The sequence below is a fragment of the Myripristis murdjan genome, chromosome 15 (genome assembly GCF_902150065.1).
Source record: "Myripristis murdjan chromosome 15, fMyrMur1.1, whole genome shotgun sequence".
Lineage (NCBI taxonomy): Eukaryota > Metazoa > Chordata > Actinopteri > Holocentriformes > Holocentridae > Myripristis > Myripristis murdjan.
The window spans coordinates 18,693,913-18,714,174 of record NC_043994.1 but is presented as its reverse complement, the minus strand read 5'-3'; the positions used below and the strand labels follow the sequence as shown (position 1 = coordinate 18,714,174).

The 20,262-nt window shown below is 45.0% G+C and overlaps 1 protein-coding gene across 1 annotated transcript in view; it reads left to right on the top strand.

Annotated features, from left to right (window-relative positions):
* slit1a (slit homolog 1a (Drosophila)) overlaps window positions 1-20,262 on the top strand; it is a 97,692-nt gene that overhangs the window by 9,863 nt on the left and 67,567 nt on the right. The window contains exons 2-4 of the mRNA XM_030070762.1: window positions 3,605-3,676; window positions 6,689-6,760; window positions 8,858-8,929. Coding sequence (XP_029926622.1) covers window positions 3,605-3,676; window positions 6,689-6,760; window positions 8,858-8,929 — 216 coding nt within the window. The remainder of the gene's footprint in view (window positions 1-3,604; window positions 3,677-6,688; window positions 6,761-8,857; window positions 8,930-20,262) is intronic.

Genomic DNA, 20,262 nt, shown 5'->3' with positions numbered 1-20,262 from the left:
TTTATATGCTCTGGGTGTATGTGTGTAAAAGAGAGAGCACATGTCGATATTTGTATCCGCATGAGCGTATGCGCATGCAGGCCTTATAGCGAGCCTGTGTGTTTGCTTTTCCTCCCTCCAGTCCTCGGGTTCCATTTCATGTAATGTTGCTCAATTCAAACCAGGTCCCCCTCAGCCAAGGGACCCCAGCAGCTGGCAGAAATAAACATAATGAGTTTTTCAGCATTGTACGCCGCGCTCCGAGCCCCTTTGAGTTATAGAGATGTGGCCTGGTGGAGTGTAGCAAACGCATGTCCACCCAGGAGAGTGCACCAGGAAGTACTCCAAGGCATCAGTCAGCTGGGGAGAGGAGATGAAGAAGGATTAGATAGTGATGTCATAAATCCACTCGCTCTTCAGGAAGTGTGTCAGCACTGGGAATCCTTACAGCGTTTCCAAAGGATGGAATGGATTTGACTGAAGCAGTTGGAGGTGGAAATCCTTCACTGTAGGAAAAGGGGAATGATACCTAATAATTTTCAGCCTCTAAAGTAATATTTCTGCAGCACTGTAATGTTAAGACCCCCACAAACTCTGGGCTAGAAAACATCTGTCTGTGAAGGGAGGGAGCTTGCTTGGCTGTGCCAAAACCCATTGCTTAGCTTCCTTTGACTATAAAAGAAGTAAAATACCAGTGAGTGATACTGTAGTTAATGTACAGCAGATTTTTTATGATAAGTGGCCCATGGTTTACTTTGGCATAGCATGACTTTATTTAGACAGTGGACTGCTAACTCTGGCCACCTGTGGAGTCGATGTAAAGTAGACAGGCACCACTGACTCTGGACTATAGACGATATGGAGCAGAGCATACAGAGTCCATATACTCTCACCCCTTTGTAAGGCAATAGGAGAGATTTAAGTTCAGGGTTCAGTGAGATTCATTCAGCCATGTAGAACTTAGCGTCAGCATGTGTGTACAAAAGTGCGTGTTTCTTTCCCATCTGAGTCTGATGTGAATCCCAGCCATTTTCCACTGACCAGATGGCCCTCACAGAAAGGGAAGTAGATTGGACAACTTAGAGGGAGACATTTGTGTCCCTTGTGCCAGGAGACATCCTCAGGTGAGGGTCGGGCCTCGTGGAGGTATGTGCCCAGCCTTGTGCACCATGTGCTTTGCTCATCTCCTTCACTGTAAAAAGCTTTGCTCAGGCCGTGGTACACATTTTATTTGGTACCTCCTTGTTCCCATGGAGGATTGTGAAATTCCCACAGACAGTGCTCCACATATAAATAAAGCATAAGTAAAAACCATGCAGACAAGAATTGTGAATTCAGTTATTGCAAAGCGGCAGTCTTGTGGGTAAAAACATTCATCTATACAAATAACAGAGTCTGCAGTGCAAACACTGAACAAGACCAAGAAGTTGAAGCTATAACAACACTGGACCAAGTGGAAGATACATTACCTGGTCTGACTCTGACATATCTCATTTTTTGTTGCAACATGCTGATGGCTTTAACAGCATGATCCAGTTGGTTTATCCTGTCTGGTTTCAACAATGCAAGCTGCTGGGTTTGGTATTCTGGTGTGGGGAATGATTTCTTGGTACCACTGGTAGCTTTTTTGGGACTTCCTGGTTTCGTTGATACTATGTGAGTATTGTTTGAACACCACAGTGTACCTTAATATCATTGCCGACCAGGTGCTTCCCCTCATGGCCACAGTCTACTCTGTTTTCACATGGGTACTTCCAGCAGAATAATATGTCGTCATCTGAAAATGTTTCCAGGATCATGACAGTGACTTTCCCCACAAATTCCCACAGCTTCCCTTCATTTTAACCGTCCCTCCCCTTGCTAATCCTCCATTTCTTTTCCTCCATATCCGTCAACTCCTAAGGGTGTCGTCAGCAATGGCCACCCTGAAGATAAGACATTGGGAGCCCAATGTCCCAATGTCTTATCTTCAGTGTGCGCCTGTGTGTGTATCTGAGTAAGCACCTGTAATGAACATCACATGTGTGTATCGCAGCCCAGGCTAATGAAGCTCAGTCCATTATTTATTTCCCGTGGCCCTGCTGCTTGGCCTGTCGATGCACCTGTGTACACACACAGACACACACACACACACACACACACCATCTGTCTATAATGACCACTCTCTTGCACACTGCATAGCACTACAGTCCCTGGAGTGGTCATTAGAAGAGAGAGGGAGAGATTGACTAAGAGAGAGAGACCGGTGCTCGCAGTGTAGATTTGGAACCAGCTTTTCGGTTGTGCTCTGGGTGTCGGAGGGGGCGGATCTTAGGGTGGACCCTTGCATTGCTGAGGAGACGCAGTAGCAAAGAGAAACACTGAGGATCATGGTTTTTCTCCACGCTTTTCGCCCGGGTGGCTTGTATGGTTGGCACGCTTTGCCTGTTGTCTTGTGCTTCTGTCATCAGGATGCAATATGTTACAGAAGACAAAACATGCTTAACAAGTGTCCCCTATTCAGTGCTAAAATATTGTTTTTCTTCAAACAAGTGAAACAATTTGCCAGTAGGATGAGATAATCCCTCTTGTTTCCAGTGTTAATCAACTTGTTTCCAGAGTTTTCTTGAGTCAGGTGTTTTCTTGATAGACTTCCACTGGGCTAATCTGCCTTATTCTGCCTGGTTTCAACATATTTATTCTTCTTCCCAGAAAAAAAAAAAATCAAGTGAATCAACTGAAACAAGTGAAACTGCATTGGAAACAAATGAGATTATGCCATCTCACTGTCCAAAAAATTTCATTTGTTTTCAGAAAAAAAAAAAAAAAAAAAAAAAAAACTCTGAATATGAAACAAAATTATTTGTTAAGATGAAGATTTTTTGCAGTGCATGAATCCACAAAATTACAGAATGTCACATTCAAGTTCAGCACGCTACCAGTGGAATAATTTAAAGGCAGCATGATGCCTTGCAAGGAATTATTGCCACCCAATAGATGATTAACTAAAAGAACTAAATGGCAAGTTTAAAACCTTTTTCAATTATTCTCTCTCTCTCTCTTTCTCTCCCACAATTTCCAGAGAGGGCCAGCTCCCAGCAGGGAGGCTGCTCCCATTATATCCACAGCACTTAGCTTTCTGGCCTTGTGGCTCTGTCCAAATCCCCTCCACTGCCTGCTGCTAATCCCCACCAATAGTAGAAGGAGGTGGCAGACAAAAAAGGAGGGACTAGAGACAAGGGCTGGAATAGAAACACAAGCAGCTCAGATGTGGATTCCGTTTTAATAGAGCTTCTAATATCTCGGTTTTTAGAATTATAACTGAGGGTAAGCTTCACTTAAGATATCCTTTCAGTCTCCACCCAATAATATTATGTATATCCTGCAGACAAATACTCAACTCATGTCACATCAGCAGTTCACATGCCTTGGCACTCAGCCTGAAGACATGTTGTGTGTGTTGCGTGTGCATAATCAGTATGTGCAAAGTGTGTGGTTTTGTGTACAGCATAAAACTATGACTCAGGTATCAGTGGACAAAATAGCCTGCATGCCACTGATTGCTCTGTGAGTCACCCGGCTGAGTAGGCCCAGAGGGAGAATCGAGATTAATTATTCATTTGTGTTTGCATGTCTGTCATTGCAGGGAGCTGAATGGGAATAATCTCACACGCATCACCAAGAGCGACTTCGCCGGACTCAAGTACCTCCGTGTTCTGTAAGTAATTACCTTCACATTTATATGCCTGGCTGTACGATGTAATGTGATGAGTGTTTGTGCACATCTAGCCTTGCAGTCCCCGTGTTTTACAGACTTGCTGGAAATGTTCAAATTAGCATACTCACACAGTGAAGTGGAAATGCTCTTGTCAGGAGTGGTTCTCCAGAGTACATTAAGCTGCTGAGTGGCTTCGGCTAGTGATATAATGGACCTCACTCTCACTGCATTTTGTCTATTGTAGTAGCACTTATCCTTCCTTCGACACACACTCACACAGATACTCCCCCTATATGGCAACACATTGACAGGTAGTGTGTACACAGGCATCTCTCCTAAATAGGCACTCAACACAGTTAGCACATGTAGGTGAAGTCATTGACTCCCTCCGTGGTGAAATTAAATAGCACTTGTGACTTAAAGTAATAGTGTTAAAGTGGTTGTAAAAGTATAAATACATGTATGTATGGGGGAAGCTGCACAGACCTGAGCATGTTATAAATGTAACATGAGTTGCACATAATTCTCACTGTTCGGCAAAGCCAGACTATTTTAGAGCCTTATTGTTAGTTGCCCAACCCCCTATCCTCTGTTCCCATTCCCAACTTTAAACCTCTTGTTTCCACCAGTCCTCTTCCTCCACATACCTCCTTTCCTCGGCCACTGCCTCCCCCCACCTGGAGGTTAAATGCCTTCGTGTCTCCAGCTTGTCACCCGCAAGTAGGAAGGAAACAGCTCCTTGCAGGGTTACTAAAGGCAGATCCTCACTGGCTGTAAAGTTTCTCATTCCTCTGCAGCTACCACTGCACTACCCCCAGCTATGATACACACCCACCCACACACACTGTGATGCTACTCTGAAAACCATCAGTCAACATAATAAATGATGTATGATTAACATGGTTTAGATATGTCTGTGCTTGAGTGTTTCTTGTGTGAGTGTGTGTGTGTGTCTATGCTTTATGTTGGGGCAGGAATCTCTTCTATGGGTTGACAACATGGAGACTAACAGTGGGTTGACCCCTGATCCTGTTGACCCCGGTCAGCCTTTGTAGAGGGCCAAACAGGAACAGAGGTTTATCTTTACAGTCAGCTGCCAGCCAACCTGTCAGTCTAAAATCAACCCGGCTGATTTATTGCCACCACTCTCTGTCTGTGTGTCTCTTCAGCCGTTCTCACATATGAACTCCGCACAATCAATCAGGTCCGGACATTGTCCAGAGTTGACCTTTCTTACATGTAGCACACAACAGAAGATTGTCTATGTCAGACGTGTTTTCATCCACTAAAACGTCTTCATTTGGTTTAGGCGAGGGGTGGCCTACATGCCAGCACATAATACAAAAAAGCTGCTACGGAAATCACAGTGTTTTGTTTATAGCACAATGAAGATGGCAGACAAGGCCACTGACTCATCCACAACGATTACTGTTTTTGCGCTGATATCAGTACTACATGTATTTGGATGTGTCCACAATATCAGCAAAAGAGTGAAAGCAATATAGCCTCAGATGTTTATATTCTTCTGGTTTTGCACCAGTCGCATGATAGAAACATCATCAACACGCCCACTTGCCCACAATTCTCTGGACGATGACATATTCTATTCACATATGGACTCAATCGGACATTACACAGACTTTGTGCTAGGGAGCTGGCAGGGTGAAGTCCATTTAATGTCCGGTCCAACTGATTTTGACATTTGCGTTTTCACATATAGCTCCTCTGGGTAATGTCCGGATAAGTTCAAGAGTTCAATGCATGTGTGAAAGGAGCTTTGGTCTGGCGCGGGATAACTGGCTGGCATGAGAGAGCAGTGTGTGTGTATGTGAATGTGTGTAAGTGGAAACACAGAGCTATAGGGGAACAATCATAAAAAAAAGTAAATGGAAAAAGACCAGAGAAATTGAAAAGCTAGTTGCACTCAGATATGTCTATATAAAAGAAAAAAAAAGTTTCCTCAATTCAAAACTCCGCGTCTCTTTTTTTCTCACTTCCATCTAAATTCATGAGACAGAGATCGGAGGTGAATTGCACTTTTCTCTCTATGTTTATGGAGTGCGAACAGTGATTAGCATTTATATTCGATGGGGAGGAAGCCCAGACTGCTGAGTTGCAGCGCGGCAAGGCCTCACAGGAGACATGAGAGGCTGCCTACAACACAGAACAGTTGTATACGTAATGAAGGAACGCTCTTGTTGCTTCTGAAGCTGCTGGATGCTTTTCTCTCCTTTCCGACCTTGTGTTATTGTAACACTTCCAAAACCATCCCAGGCTTTTTTCTTCTTCTTTTTTTTTCGTGCGTTAGCTTTGGCAGTGTAGGTGCGGACAGGATGTGTGTCTGCATGTGTGTGCATGTTTGTACAGTATGTGTGTGTATGTTTGTTCTTGTTTGTTTGTATATGACTAATAGACTTGATGTAGTTTGAACCCTGCAGCTCTGATACTATCCAACTGTGCAGTTCAGCATGCCCATATAAACACACACATAACCCTCCTTCCCTTGATCCTGCCAATTGTAAAGCCTTGGAACCCGCCTCAGTTTCCCCTCACACACTCTCTGACCCTCTGCCTACCTTTCGTCTTGCCTCCACCCACCCTCTGCACCCAGCGGACCACACCAGTGCCCAGACCCACATTTTCTGAGACACCTTGGAAAACTTTCCTGGCTGCTATCCCGCTTACTTTGCCAAAATTCCACACTGTGCCCCCAGTCCACACCACTGCCCTGTGTGTGTGTGTGTGTGTGTGTGTGTGTGTGTGTGTGTGTGTGTTTGTGTGCATACTCTTGTGTGTGTGTGTGTGTTTGAGGTGTTGAATCTGTCGCAACCACCTTGAGTGTGTACTACAAGAAGTCTTGCCACCCGAACACCCACAGCTCATACACTTTTGTTACAAGCAGGAGCGACTGCCCACAGGCCCACGAAAAATAAAAGCCACACTGTATCAGCTATGGCTTCTAAGTCTCTCACTTTCTTTGTTTCTTGTTTCTTTTTTTGTGTCTCTCTGCAGGCAGCTGATGGAGAACCAGATTGGGGTGATTGAGCGTGGAGCTTTTGATGACATGAAGGAGCTGGAGAGACTGTGAGTACCACCCACCGTTTCCTGTACACAGAAATGAGCTTTTCTTTTCTTAACTGCATCTCTGGGCTTAATGTCACATCTTTTTCAAATGAAAATGGAGACTGGAGACTCATCTCTACTAAGTGTAATTATAGCAACAAAGATTTGGATCCCGTTGATTGTCATGTGCCTGAAACCCCTTTCACACTGACCTAAAATTCCACTATGACTTGGACCTGAGGTCAGTGTAAATGGGTTAATCCATTTTTTCAGTCCTGTGTTTTGAACCCTGTAACAGTCCTAGGCAGTTATCGGTTTCAGATCTGATTGGCAACAGGCCGTCTGCTAATTTGTGACTGACAAAGGTGCAATGATACAGGACATGATCTACATTGTAGGTAGGCATGACTATCCTCTGTGTAAGTTATGATAAATTCCTATAAACTGCCCTCTTTTGGATTGGACTAGACTGTTTTCATAGTGTTGTTGTAATATAGGCTAAAATGTCAGCAAAAACATTGCAGTTCACTTGGACTGGAAGATTGTGACAGTGGTTAACCAGCGGGTGAAAGATAGGGTGTGGAACTGCTAATGAAAATGGTGTCCCATGTTTTTTTTTTTTTTTTTTTTTTTTTTTTTTTTTAGCAGGTATTCCTGGGTAAAAAGTGGTGTAATAGTAGTGGACAGTGTGGGAGGCGCTTCCCTGTCATTCCACTGTGGTTAGATGGTGCTGAGAGGGTATAGCATGGGCTGGGGGTGTGTTTTATTAGCTTTGCCCACCAGGAATGCCCTCAGTGGGATGTGTGGGCTCAGACTGTTTAAGAGGCCTCCCCACCACAACGCCCCAGCTCATCTGGACAGCACCGGCACTCCTCAACAGCTTGTAAAGCGGCTGGGAAAACACACAGACAAAACACAGTCAACCACACCTCAGTCAGCTCATTAGCAAATCGATAGTGCTACCCACATGGAAATGTGCGGAGCAGATGACTTTATGGACACATGGAGGAACGCACGCACGCACACACACACATGCATACACACACACACACACACACACACACACACACACACACACAGTGGTTAACGTATAAAAGACTTTCCCCTGATCTGAAACCCACAGTAACAATTTACATCACCAAACTTGAGGCCTTGCTCTTTAGTCTGCGCTGCTCGCCTTTCTCTCCTTCTCCAAATTCCACTGATCCCAAACATTGGCGAGACATAGCCTTGTGCCAGACCAATGTGGAAATGAAACGGCTTGTTTCTCTGATGAAGAAAAGCCACTAACCCACCTGCAGGTACAGTTCAGTGTGAACAGAACAGCAACAGACCATTAATGCCCATTACGCACTAAATCTCCACCTCAGCTGGCTAAGCTCTCTCCTCTGTATATACAGTGTGTGGCACAGGGCCCAACATCTGTCTAATGTGTCTAAAGGCACAGCAGCAGCCTGCCTTTCAGATTTGCAGCCCCTTTTCTGCCACAGCCACAGCCATTCACTCCCATGTGCCTCCAGTGGGCCATTGAGAGGGGAGAGAGTTGTGGTTTCCAACAGATTAGCAGCAGTCTGTTCCTCATTGGCTTAATTGTTGTATTTGCATAAAGCCTGCCAGTCTTGGATGTTAGTTGTTTGACATGGAGAAGTCTGATGCCAGCCACCAATTCCTTCAATACTGTCTTGGACTTGAATAGGCTCATCCATCTCTTTTAATGTTATTTAGAGACACACTGTTTTGATAGTTCACCACAGATACAATCTGTTCATGTTCAGATAACTGATGGATCTAATTCACTTGTTCGAATGGGAATGTTGCTATCCCGTTAGTCTGGGAAAGTCACCACAGTGCTGAAATCTGCTCTGCACAGCGTTGCAATTTAAGTGTGCGGAGATAATTTACGACACTGTCTCTGACTAGCAGTTTAATTTCCCTGAACTTTCAGTCAGATATTTATGTGACATTCAGCGCAGCATTGAAACACAATAGCCTGTGGCTAAGCCAAATCTACAGCAGCTAGCAGAAATTATTCACTCCTTACACATTCAAGGGCGCACACTTACATGCATTCACACAAGCACACGCACTCTGGTTGATCATATGTTTTCCCTGCCGCAGGCGTCTGAACCGTAATCAACTGCAGCAGCTTCCTGAGTTGTTGTTTCAGAAGAACCCTGCCCTGTCCCGACTGTAAGTACACTCACTTTTTACCTCAGTAGAGTAGATTCTCATTCTTCTTCTCTGTTAGTGCACAAATGCCTCATTTCTCTGTCTTTGGCACAATCTACTTTATTCATTATGCCCACCCTTATGACTCTGCACAGCATAGCTTCAATATCACTGATAGATGTTTGCTTTGGTTTGAGTCTAAAAAAAAAAAAAAAATCGATGTAGAAAATGATGTAGAATGATGTAGTTATGCTTTGCTGGAATCCAGACCTCATCAATGATCAGCCTCGCTGGATGACTTATGTGTGTGAGACGAAGTGGACCGGATGAGTAGAAAACCATGAGTCCCTTGTTGGTCATTGGTTCCTCATGCCAAGTCGTCTGCAGATTCTCTGGGCTAGTCCGCCGGTTTGTGTGTGAATCCGCTGGTGACAGGGAGTTGGTGCGATGGCAGGACTTGTGGAACTGAAATAAGGGAGACATTAGACTTTGAAAAGTGTTCCAGGTGAAAGGATGTCTGTGTTCGTTAATGAGGTTGTTTTATATCACTGGAGAGGTCCCCAAAGCCCAGTGTGTCAGAGGTACCATATACCCCTGTCCTATGAATGTAATGTGTCATCACACTCTTCAATCGGTTTCCACTTGTTAAAGCCAGTCTCATACTGTCACACACCCACACACCCTCACACTTGTACACCCCATGCAGTGAGATTATCCCAGAGTAATGCTAAACTTATATTCCCATTCCAACCATTTTTTTTTTTCTGGAGATAATCAGTGTCCCTGTTGCTGGCTGATCATTCCAGCTCCCATTATTCAAGTTCAGATTACCTGGCGCATCTGGGAATAATGAAACAGTGGGACACGGAAAAATCATTTCCCTCCCTGCTATCCGCGTAGTAGTACTCCTAACCCACGATCCCAACCTCAGCCCTCGATCCATTTATCTTTCGTTTGATGTTCAACACCATCTTGAATCTATCTGTCGCTTCCTCGCAACTATCTCCCCATGTCACCTATCATTATGTCAAAGCCAACCTGCGGGGCTTTAGGGCAAAGCGTCATCGCTCGGTGCAAGGACGGCTCACTTGTGGCTTGCTGAAACTGAGCAGTACAGAGTGGCTGTCTAGCTGGAGCACATGCAGAGCCGAGCGAGGCCTTCCAGACCAGCGGATGGCCTTGAACAACCATGATTAGCCCATTTGGAGCAGTCGGCTCTGCCAGCAGCCGGAGGATTGAACTAACATAGCTCGGCTGTTTCATCCAATCTAACTTCACGCTCATTATTCTAAACCTAGCGCTGGCTCCTCAGCCATGTTCTGGAGAATAAGACTTTGTTTAGTGCTGCTTAATCGATTCGTTATGTGTCTGTGTATATACTCATTTGTTCTTTGTCCTTGACTGGATGAAAGGGAGCCATAATGGACCTTGAAGCGCACGTTTCAGGTGTGGAAGTGACGTGTGTTCTTTAGCGGTTAAACAAATGTTAGCCCTCTCACCATGACGGAATCTAAAATAATGCAAACTTTATGGTGCCTCGGGTTGACTGACAGTAACTGCTTTATAAGAGACTTCTAACACTTGTTAAAGATTAAGGCTAGTAGCATGGAATCAGGAGCTGGAGTCGAGCACAAAGCTTTTTCCTAATGTGTTTCTTGACTCCTTTAGCTGTGTGTCTGGGCCACACCATGGGTTCTGGTTCCAGACTGATGCGGTTAGGTTACAGCCCCGTCTCGCTCCCGCCAGCAGCTTTTAATGGACTTAAAAGGTTCTGAGCTCCCCAAGGAAGACTTGCGCTGCTATTCCATGTGTGCAGTTGTGTGTGTGTTGAGAGAGAGAGAGCATGAGAGAGAGAGAGAGAGAGAAAAAGAAGTGCATGGGTGCATATGTGTTTGTGTGTGTGTCTTTGCACTTGCTCTAAGTGCTCACAGGGGCTTGTTAGGGTCTGCCTTTACAGTCCTAACAAGAGAGGTTAATGTGAAAGCCCGCTGCCCTCAGGTGGAGCACTAACCCAGATGGTTTCTCTTCTCTTCCATGGAGGATTAATTGCCCCCCTCCTTTCCTCTACTTTTTACCACTCGTCTTTCCCATCTATTCCACCTCTCTCTCTCTTTCTTTTTACTCATTCTGGAATAAGCGTTTGGGGAGAAAGTTGTGTAACAAAGTGCCGATCTGTCTCCAAAATCCTGCTGAAAGGACAAACAGAGAGAAGGACGTTGGGGATACAGTAGATGGCAGGAGTGAAGGAGGGACCGTGGATGAGGTTTTGGCTCTCATTAAACTTTTGAGGAAGAGCTAGCTGGGTTAATAAAAGGCTGTCGGTTAAATGAGCGGGGGTCCTGTTGTGTTGTGGGGAGGTTTAAACACTTGACTCTCATGCAGTCATTAAGTCAGTGGAGTAATGAGGAGCTTTCACTACAAAGGGAGGACGGTGAATTAGAGCAAGCATTGTTGCTAAGAACAGAGTGTTTAAGAAGTGACACTTGGAGAGATTGTCTTAGGGCATTTAAGCATCCTCGCTGAAAAACTTTCAAGAAGAATAAGGACAAAATCAGATCTGAGATGCAAAACTTTGGTTGGCTGAACGATTTGGTTGGCTGAAAATGTATCAAATTAAACAAAAGTATATAAAAAAAAAATCTTATACCTTAATTTTAATTTTCAGAAACGCCCCACTTGTTTCCAATTCTAATAATTTTCTTATACTAGTGGGTGGATTTGCCTTATTCTGACTTATTTCGGCATATTTATACGTGCTCTCAGAACAATTCTTGAAACAGATGAAGCAGCTTTGGAAATAAAGTGGGTTTTTCTCATCCGACTGGCAGATTTTGACACTGAATATGAGACTAAATGACTTACTTAAGATGGAGATTTTTTTTTTTTGCTGTGAAGCAGAAGATGGAGCTGCGGAGGTATAGACCTTCACTGAGCTGCCTGTTTTGCATTCTGTTTTGAGAGCAAAGAGTGTAACTACTCGATCTACACCTCCGCACACCTCTATCTCTCCCCACGCCTGAGAGATAAGAGAGACACTGATGCATGAGGGCCAGAGGAGAGATAAATGGAGCTGACTGGAGTTGATTAGAGATTATTAGAGATAGTTAGAGCTGGTTAACGCCGGTGATGATGGATGGCATTGACGAGGAGGCATGGGAACAGCGGTGCAGAGGTGAGCGGCGCAGTGCAGAGAACAATGCTGAACAATAACAGTGAAAATAGAGTTGCATCCATCACTGTTAACGACCTGTTGCCCCTCTCCATCCTGCCGCCCCCGACTTCTTCTCTGCCCTCCAACCCCTCCACTCCTCCACCTCTGCACTTCAGATCTGTAATCTACTCATCCGTGTCTGTAATTACTGCGTGTTCGAAGTGGGAGAGCAGGAGGAAGGAAGGACTGCGGGATAGAACTGAGAGGGAGAGGTGACTAGAGGAGTGTAGGAGTTAGAAAAGAAGGCGGGGGGGTTACAAGTGATAGCTGGCCCCAGGGAATAGCATCTGGTTTGGGCTTGAGATTGGGGTGGGGGGGCGAGAGATAGGGTATTTTGTGGTTTTAGATGATGGTGTTATGTGTTTGCTGCCACAAACAAACACCAGCGTAAACACAGGCTTGTCTGACTGAGTGAGTGAGTGAGTGAGTGAGTGCTGCCTACATTAATGGGCAACATGTAGATAGGGCAGGGACGGCGGGAGGGACGGGGATGGAGGGGGGGTTGGTTGATAGTCTGAAAGGTGTTCCATTTAGTAGCACCATGGGAGGTATGGGAGAGGAGGAGGCAGGAGGGAAGGGTGTGGCTCTACCTGCACTACAGGGGACCAAAGGAAACCCTGGCAAAGAGGGCTGGGGGGGGAGTGTCTCATCTTCCTTTCAGGCCCTTTTTTTCATCCTTCATTTTCGTGTTAATGCTTGACGACGGGCAGACTGATATACACAAACCCTAAACACATGCTGAAATGCCATCTGGGAGACACACACACACTCACATGTGCATGCACACACACGAGGAATGAGAGTGAGAATGTAGAATAATACTAATTAGACACAAACAGACACACAGAATAACACTGTAATTGCATCTCTCTGTGCTAATGTGAAGATGGCAGGCGCACACGAGGGATTACATTCTTTATATGGCTTTTTCTGTAGATAAAAGAGCTGCTTTAAGTATGTGTTGATGCAGCGCTGCCTGTTCTGTGTTTGCGTTGGAGGGATGCTGTGTTTTCTGTTTGTTGACTGGCTGATGCTTAGGGAACAGTCTCTCAGTGTGAGATGAAGGAATTGTTTGCACGAAGGAGGTGTGGAATAACAAATAATGCACACTATTATCAAACCTATATATCATTCTTCAGTCCCATTTATCCTGTTCATTTTTGGCTCTGTCTTAACATTAAGGAATACGGTATTTTCCCATTTGAGTTGACGCAGGCTGCTGTGCGTTGGCTTGGAAAGTGGTGCTGGTGTTCCAGGATTTCTTTGTGTTCCAGGCTAATTAAACTCTTTCAGCATTTAACTTTGTGTGTATGACTGCATGAAAGACTGATGTGAATGTGTTTTTTCTCTCCCTGTGACTCTCTTTAAGTGTTTGTATAATACTGCTGTGTGCAGTATTGTGTGTGTGTGTGTGTGTGTGTATGTATGTGTGTGTCCGTCCGTGCATGCGTGCGTGCGTGTATGTTGTGCGTGTGTGCGTGTGCATGCCTGGCAGGCTGTTAATGGTGCAGGCTGGTCTTGTCATTTCCTTCCCTTTGTCCCTGCTGATGAATGACCTGCCTCAACGTGCTAGGTCTCTCTCTCTCTCTCTCTCTCTCTCTCTCTTTCGCTCACTCTGGGTCTGTCTGGGCCCCCACTTGGCACTGGTCCCCATAGCAACCCGTCTTCATCAGGAGGTTTCCGTGCCATCGATGGCAGACATACTGATTTCTAGCTCCTATGTCTTTGACTGTGGTTTGTCTGACACTAAGTAAACAGCGACAGGAAAGACTTTCAGTGAGTAAAGTTAACTTGAGGCACAATAAAGGCATACTGGCATGCACTGGAAGAGCAGACTACTTTAGTTCATATTCTCTCCACGTAGATGTGGAGCCGGAGTATGAGTTTTTGCAGCCACTAGTAATACCTGACCTGGTGGCCGACTGTACCAAACCTTCCCTCCTTGCCCCTGCCCCTGCCCCTCTTCCTGCCCCTGTCCTTGTCAGCTGGTAAAAGTGGCTTTTATGGCTTGTCGCTGTTTTCTTTACGAGTCAGACCGTGTGTGAGAGAGAAACGCAGACCAAACCATGTGAGGAGAGCGGAAGCCAAAAGGGGGTAATTTAAAAACCACTCCGCCATCTGAAATATTCACAACCATAGCACAAGGAGAGAGAGAGAGAGAGAGAGAGAGAAAGACAGAGAGAGAGAGAGAGAGAGAGAGAGAGAGAGAGAGAGAGAGAGAGAGAGAGAGAGAGAGAGAGAGAAGGGAGAGAAACAGACAAGAAGAAGAAAGTGAAAAAGAGTGAGACAGACAGGGTGGCAAAGATGCAGAGAGAGACAGAGAGAGAGAAACGGTGTTTGTATTTACTAACGATTCTGTGTCCTTCCTCATGAATAATTGAACAGATGGATTGAGGCTTGTTAAATATTCACACTAAAGCGCTGGGACATCAGTGCTGTTTTGTGTGTGTGTGTGTGTGTGTGTGTGTGTGTGCGCGCGTGCGTGCGTGCTTGTGTGTTTGTGTGCATGTGTGTGTGTATGTGAGTGTGTGTGTCCAGTGTCTGGTACACACTGCTCTACATACGGACTGGTCTATAGTTCTCATGCTCTAGATATTCACACACGCACGTTATTCCTCCATCCAGTAATGACCGCCTGCTAATCAAGTGTTTGTGTACGTGCTTTTGTGTGTGTGTGTGTGTGTGTGTGTGTGTGTGTGTGCGCACTTCACATTGGGGACTGGCCTGGTCATTATGAATTGATACGGCATGAATAAGACATCATAGTGTGGTCTAGATCCGTCATGAGTATACACACACAGGGATTTCACTCACGGAGCTGCCGAGGGGGCCTCCTCTCTGTGCTGCTGCCGACAGTTTGCCTCTGTGATGGCTGGCCTCGCCCCGGTCCAGATTGGAAGTGGCACACACAGGAGACAAGGCTGCCCTCATGTCCTCGTGCACGCACATCTGCGTGTGCAAGACACACACAGAACACACTCCTTGGAATCTTTCTGCACTGGCAGGGGCTTGTGGAATGCTCAAAACTCGCCAGGAATAACAACCCATATACTGCAGGCTGCCTGTGTGTGTGTATGTGTGTGTGTGTGTGCGCGCGTGTGTGTGTGTGTGTGTATGTATGGGTATGTGCATATGCCTGTATGAGTGTTTGTGCATGAGCATCATTATACACATGTGTACATAATTTCTCTGCGCAGTAAATCTGCACATGGTGTACAAATGCAGCCACCCTGCATCAGCTATCTGAATGAGAAATCCAGTCCATTCATCACTGCCTTAATAGAGTGCAATCTCCTTGCGCAAGGTGTTTCCCTCGCTCAGTGCATCTGTCCGTCTCGTTACAGTCCACAGTACGATCTGGGCTTTCGATTAACACTATCTGCTTTGAATCATCACATGGAAGCCGTGCAGTGTGTCCTGTGCTGGAGGCTTAGCAGGAGGACTACAGTATCTGTGTGTAATCTCTAGTTATGAGCTGTTAGGGGCTGGACTTGGGACACTGCAGCGCAGGGTTGGAGGCTCCCCAAGCAGAACCAAACACAGCCTTGCCTCCCTTGGGTAGGGGAGTGGGGGACCGAAACCCTTCCCAACATCCTCTGCAGCATGAAGACACAGGAAACGGCTCACACATACGCCTGCCTGCGTTGCCCGGCGCACACGCCCAGTAAACCCACACACTGCAAAAAATCTCCAACTGATCAAGTCATGGATTCCATTTTTAAATCTTGTTTTTTCTTAAAATAAGTGAACAAATCTACAAGCGGTATGAAATAACCCCACTTGTTTCCGATGACTAGTTTCCAGAATTTTCTTCAATCAAGAGTCATTTTCTTGATACGAGTGGGCTGATATGCCTTATTCTGCCTTATACATATTCCCAGAATATCTTCCGAGATGAGTGGAACTGCACTGGAAACAATAAGTATTATCTTATTTCACTGGCAGATTTGCTGTTGTAGTGTGTTGTTGTCATCTTGTTATGATGGAGATTTTTTGCAGTCCATGAATAAGATAAATGTCTGTTCCGGCCCTACCCTGCCTCCCCGGGCTGTGTCTCTGATTCAGCCAGAGATTTAAAAAGAACAAACAAACAAATTATGTCCTCACATACACACATGCAATCACACAAATGCCACAGCATACTAGACACACACTTTGCCCACCTCCTGCTGATTTGCTGCTGTAGCAACCAGTGCACTGTGGCACCCGACGAGGGCTGTTTACATTTTCTCAGTGAGGAAAAGACACACGGAGGGAAAGAGCTGGTGAGAGAAGGGCATGTTATCCAACGCTTGGGAAAAGTGTGGTGTATCGGATGGAAAGAGATTTTTGGATTTTTAGTTGTATGCGTGTATGTAATTACAGGCTTAAGGCACGTCCCTTTATCCTTTGGAAGGAGAGTCTTGGTTGAACTCCTTTCTATTCCCCATGGCTATATTACTGTGTGTTTGTGTGTGTGTGTGTGTGTGTGTGTGCACTTAGGGCTCTGTCTCCTCTCTGTCTGTATGTGGTGAGCAGGTCCATTCTTAGAGCTTTATACTTAGCACACCTCCAGGCCTTTTGTTCTTGGGATTCCACAGGCTGCGGTGCTGCAGAGTCGCCACATAGCCGCTGAACTCATGAACTCATGATGCAGTCAACGCCATCATGCGGTGCATTATCCATGCGTTGTGTTACTCTCCCTAAGGTCCAGTGCTAACTACTCTGATCTTAGTTCCTGGTCTTGTGAATACATGTGTGTCACATCTTCAATAACCAAGATGCATACTTTGGCACATTTGGATAGATTCTGACACAAAAAAGGACACTTACACATTTCTTCATAGAATTTCAATAATCTGACTGATCTCTGGCATTGATTTCTTTTTTTCTTCAAGGTAGACAGAGGGTTTGTGAGTCAGAAAATATAAAACTTCACTTGTTTCAAATCTTTTTCATCCTGAGATTCACTGTAAATGAAAACAATCCAGCACTTTTAGTTTGGTTGTTCTGAAATTGTCTTGTGTTCTTTGCTATAAATCTATTAGTAAATGATAATAAAAAGAAAACTCAAATGATGGAAATTAGTGGTACAGTAGCCTTCTTCAGTTTAACATATCATTTACTGTAGTGTGATTTAAGCCAGCCTTTAAAACACTATGGACAAGAGGTCAACCACGTGGCTAACAGTTTAAGAGGTGAGATTACAACTACAGCAAGTTTGCATGTTTGAATCTCTGGTAGGAATTTCCTGATGGAAAATGTGACACCCACTCCTTTCCCTCGGCAACTACTCAAGGTGCCCTTGAGCAAGGCACCTCATACTGCTCCAGTGAAGCTGCTCAGTGGCTTCGTGGCTTCCCGGACGTAGAAGACTGTGGCTCTGCTGGTATGAATGTGAGGACTGGTGTTACTGAAAGAGCACAGAGTTAAAGAAAATAATTTCTCTATATGGTATGTATGTCCATAGTAAGCCCTAACATTCTGATTTTGAAGTTTACGTGTCTTCAAAGGTAGATATTTCCCTGACACATACTTTGTATCTGCTTGTTGCAACGCTTCACTGAAGCTACATCACACTTACATTGAGTGAGATATTCCAGCCCAAGTGGCTATTTTATGGTTACACCATTACATCAAATAGAAAATATCTAGATGTCTTGTGCATCATTTTATACACATTTCCCTGTCATCCAGCAGAAGATGTTTGATATCTTTGGAAACTGTGTGATCTCCAGCAGAATTTAATTCAAAATCTTCTGGGTTTGAACAAAGCTATGTAGTGTGCATTTGAAATGATGAAGCCATATTTTTTATATATATGTCATACATTTCATATTTGTCTAACATATTACAAATATATGCATCTTTCCCATTTCGTTTAAGTCACCCACTGTGACATATGTATGTTGAACTGGTATGGGTGCACATATGTGATCATATAAAGACAATATGTTGTTTTCATAACCATATCCAGACGGGGTGTTTCTCTGGTATAGGAGAATTTATGTTCATGTATTAGATTTCTATATGGGCTTAAAAACCTCATTTACTGCAGTTTGACTCTAACCAGAACCTTCTCTCCTGCGTTTCACATGATGGTGTGCACTCCACTCAGCCATCCTACTTTCTGTGCAAACAAAAGACGCTTGTCCACTTAGGTAAGTGGACTGCCCACACTCCGGTAAAAACTGCAGGGTGAAGAGGGAAAAACTGAATGCCAGTACAAATGCCTATCTGTCTCCAATATTGGCTCCTGCTCACAATTCCCTCCTGCTGGTATCGCAGCATGGAGCGGTGATCTCATTAGCCCCAGTGTCTTTGTGTTTGTGTGTGTGGATGTGGATGTGCATACTGTGGTGATGTTTTTTGGTGAGGAACAGTGTGTTGTTCTGTGCAGGGGATGTCTTTCCCTCTGTGCTTTGTAAAGCATAATAGGCAATCGCTGGGAGACAGAATCGATTTCCACTCCCCACTGTTTCAACTAGGGGTGCACACACACTGCACACACACACACACGCTCCGTCATAGGAGCTTTGTTCGTATGGGGCAGGTGTGTGTGTGTGTGTTTCTACCTGTTGTGTGGTGTAAATGGAGCAGGTTTACAGTCACACCAATCTGACACCTCAGAGGGAGAGAGGAGGAGAAGAGAGGCTTTGAGTATTGATCGAAAAGGAGGACCGCGCAGTTGGAAAGCAGAAAGGATGAAAGAGATGAGACCAGAGAGAGAGAGAGAGGTGGAGCTGGGGCTGGAGAGGAATATTAAACACCTTTTACAATCATTTCATCTTATAGATGTCTGATTTTACATTTGATTTATTATTTATACCCTGTAGAAAGTTGTTTTTCTCCACTAGAACTCTAAATTGTTTTTGAAGCAGTTTAATTTTTTCCCCCTCTAGTGTAGTGCTTCAATTCAATCAAGTAAATAGACCGAGAGAAAGAGGATCAGAGAGAGGGTAAAATGAGTTAGAGGGCAAAAGAAAGACCTGAAAGTGAGAGAAAATGACTGGTGGGAAGCAATAAAAAGCGTTGGGATAAAGTAAGCGGGGGTGGAAGATAGAGAGCAAAAAAGACAGAGGGCAAAAGAGACAGAGGGAGAGAGGGGAGTGGGAAAAAAGATTGGTCTCATCTGCAGACTTTGAAAAGGTTCTCATCTCTTCTCATCTATGTGGCCGTGCTGGGAGGCCGGGAGGCTGCATAGAAAGCAAGAGAGAGCCAGGGGCACCTGCGGTGGAGCATTAGCCAAAAGCCCCATTAGCACTTCAAAGCTGGACCGGGCCAGAGGAGGCCTGGGTGACACTGGGGCCCTGCGGAGGATGAAACATTGCGCAGAGATAGAAGTAGAGAGATTCCATCCTCGACCAGCTTCCCTGTCTCCACTTTTTCATATCCTCCCCTCCCCATCCACCTTGTCCTACCTGCCTTATCACTTCCCTTCTATTACTTCCTCTCTGTGTCTTATCTATATCTGTAACACCTGGCTGCCTAGCTGGCAAGCCCTATATGAGCTCTCTCTTCTTCAATTCCTCTTCCCTCATGGCTGAATTTCTCCATCCTCACTGGTCTGGTCTGGCTTATAGAAGGCCTGGGGGCTGGAGGCCCTGATGAGCCCCAGGCTGTGGTAATGAGCTCACAGCCCTTTCATGTGGAGATAAAGCTGAGGGCTGGAAGGGGGTGTTGGTAGTGATGGTCTTGGTAGTGGAGAGGATATTACCAGCGCTGGATTGTGGCTAGCAGAATAGGAGAGTAGTAGGTCAACCTGACCCGGCTCAGAGCCAGGGGTGCAGACGGTTCCCATGAAGTCAAGTCTACCGCAGCCAGACACACAACAGTGTCAAAGAATGGGGCTAATCACAGACACACACAAGCTATAGCACTGTGTATTGCTGTGCTTATGTTGGATAAGTTATAGCATTCCTCTGTCCCATACATTATCCAACAGACCTTTTCTGATATTTACAGGGCAAGGAAGGTCAGATGCTTTAACCAGGACAACGCTATAGGCCAGAAATCAGTCACAAAGACACACAAACTTATAAAGAATCCATGTGCCATTACTCACCTCCTTCTCTCTCAGAGCATCAAGATTTCATAAATTTGAGGACTGAATCAATAGCAGAAAGAAAGAAAGAAAGAAAGAAAGAAAGAAAGAAAGAAAGAA